We start from the raw sequence: 2,343 nt of genomic DNA, 5'->3' as shown, positions 1-2,343 counted from the left end.
TATTTAACAGTTTTTTCCACATAAATCTTGTACAAATAAGGTACCATCAGCACCACCGTGAACAGACACAGCTCATGCCTTACCACACCTACAGTAGCTAAGTGCTCCAGTAGCATCCTATTATAGTTTAACCGGCCCCCAGCACCTCTTTTGTTTAATATCTTTTTCCAGTTGATTTAAGGTTTCATTTGTGCGATATCCTGAAAAGATCACCAATTTAAGTTCCCCATCTTTGAATCTATGCACTTAGATCATCCACAGTTTGAGCCAGTAACAGACCCATTTTGTTCTTTATTGCCTCTACGACACCAATGTAGATGATAGATGAACTACCAAAGGTAGATTATGGTGTGAATACGCTGGGTCAGCAATGGCTTTCTTGTTAACTGAAAGCAGCATGCCATTTTTGATGTCTGGCCCCATTTGGATTCCGTACATCTCTTCTCTTGCCGATGCGATTTAGCTAGTGGAGGAGGAGAAAGATACTTTTCCATAGCACATTGGGGTTGCCCCTAGTGTGTGTCACAGATGAGGGTGCTAGATAACCTTGTTAGAAATAGCCACCATGGAGGAGAAGCGAAGCTCAACACTGGAGCAGCTCACTCCATTGAAAGCGGAACTGGAATAAGGGCAAAAAGTTCTTTAGTTGTCTTGGTTCTTCTCAGTTTTTTAATATGTGCAACATGGTCTTAACAACAACTTCCTTAACATCATTGTTTCTTAAAGTATAAATGAAAGGGTTCAGCATAGGAACGATGACCGTGTACATCAGAGCAAGGAATTTATCATACTGACTGCCCTGGGGGTTTATGTAGACAATGATGAGTGTACTATATGAGAGCCCGACAACTATTATATGGGAGGAACAAGTGGAGAACGCTTTCTGTTTACCTTCCACGCTCTTAATTTTGGTGATCGTAATAATGATATGGGTGTAGAATCCTAAAATAAGTATAAAAGGAGTAAGGTTTACAAAAATAGATCCCACACTGGTTACCAATCTACTAATGAAGGGATTAGAACAAGCAAGCTTCTGTACTGCAGCCAAATCACAGATGAAGTGATTTATTTCATTGGGTCCACAGAATTTTAATTCCACTGTGACAAATATTGGCAACAAAGAAATTATAAAACTGATGATGAAAGGCAGAACCACCAGAAGAATTACAAATAAATGGTTCATGATTGACGAGTACCTTAAAGGATGATTAATTGCCAAATCTCTGTCAAAAGCCATAACCGCAAGCAAATAACATTCTGTTATACCAAGGGCACCATAGAAATATAACTGTACAAAGCATCCGGTAATCGAGATCCTCTTGCCACTCACAGTCAAATTAGCTAGAAGACTGGGAACAGTAACAGACACAAATGATATTTCCAAAGCTGCAAATACAGAAATAAAATAATACATTGGACAATGGAGCGATGGTGCAGTCTTAACAAGAACAATAACTGCAAAGTTTCCAGTAACACTAGTAATATACATCAATAGGATAACAACGAGAAGTAAGATTTGGTAATTTTGGAGATCGGAGAATCCCACCAGAATAAATTCTTTGACCATTGTTGTGTTTAATTCTTCCATTTTTTATGACTTAAATACCTAAGAAAGCATATTGAAAAATATTATTTAGAAGTGATAATATGTACATTTATTTCTGTTTAAAATGATAAAAATTGAGTTATGTTATAACTACAAATATTCTCGTTCATCCAGCATTGATTTACCTGCTTCTTATTTTCTAAATACTGCACTGTAAAATGGTTATTAATATAAAAAATAATAATAATAATAATAATAATAATAATAAAAATAATACCTACAGAATACTTACAGTATTAGCACTTTAATTGCCATCAGAAGCTTTGTAAAATCCTATGCAGACATATTTATACTAACTGGGCTGAATAATTAGAGAACAATTAATGTGTAACTCATGGGAAATCATGTTCCTTAACATGAGGCACACTAAGAATTCTATAGCACAGTACATTAATTGATGATTAACAAGACAATTAGCACATACAGTACACTGCTTATTTTTTCTTTCATTAAGACATAATACTGGACTAGCAAATAAACAAACATAAATACAATTAAAAATAGACTAATAATACTGGCAATTAAATGTAAAATAATGTACTGTATCTTTTGATTTCAAACTGTCTTATAGTATTTTGAATTGCATCCCAATTATAGACAATTCTTATAGGATAATGGGAATTGATCTGTCCCTCTGATTTGGTGACATTAAGATTACAGTAATATCACACATAGAACAGCGTAATACAGAGACCGCTGGGTTTGTGCATCAGAAATAAGGATTGCAAGTATGGGAT

At 35.0% G+C, this 2,343-nt stretch overlaps 1 protein-coding gene across 1 annotated transcript; it reads right to left on the bottom strand.

Moving 5' to 3' along the window:
- Positions 1 to 661: 661 nt before the first annotated feature.
- Positions 662 to 1,588, bottom strand: LOC146049510 (olfactory receptor 11L1-like). Its single transcript, XM_083166051.1, has one exon. The coding sequence runs from the start codon at positions 1,586 to 1,588 to the stop codon at positions 662 to 664; it is 927 nt and encodes a 308-aa protein (XP_083022177.1).
- Positions 1,589 to 2,343: the final 755 nt, after the last annotated feature.

The sequence above is a fragment of the Crinia signifera genome, chromosome 12 (genome assembly GCF_055691185.1).
Source record: "Crinia signifera chromosome 12, ASM5569118v1, whole genome shotgun sequence".
In the NCBI taxonomy this organism is placed as follows: Eukaryota; Metazoa; Chordata; class Amphibia; order Anura; family Myobatrachidae; genus Crinia; species Crinia signifera.
Note: the sequence above shows the minus strand (reverse complement) of the source record. Positions and strands in the feature narration are given on the sequence as shown.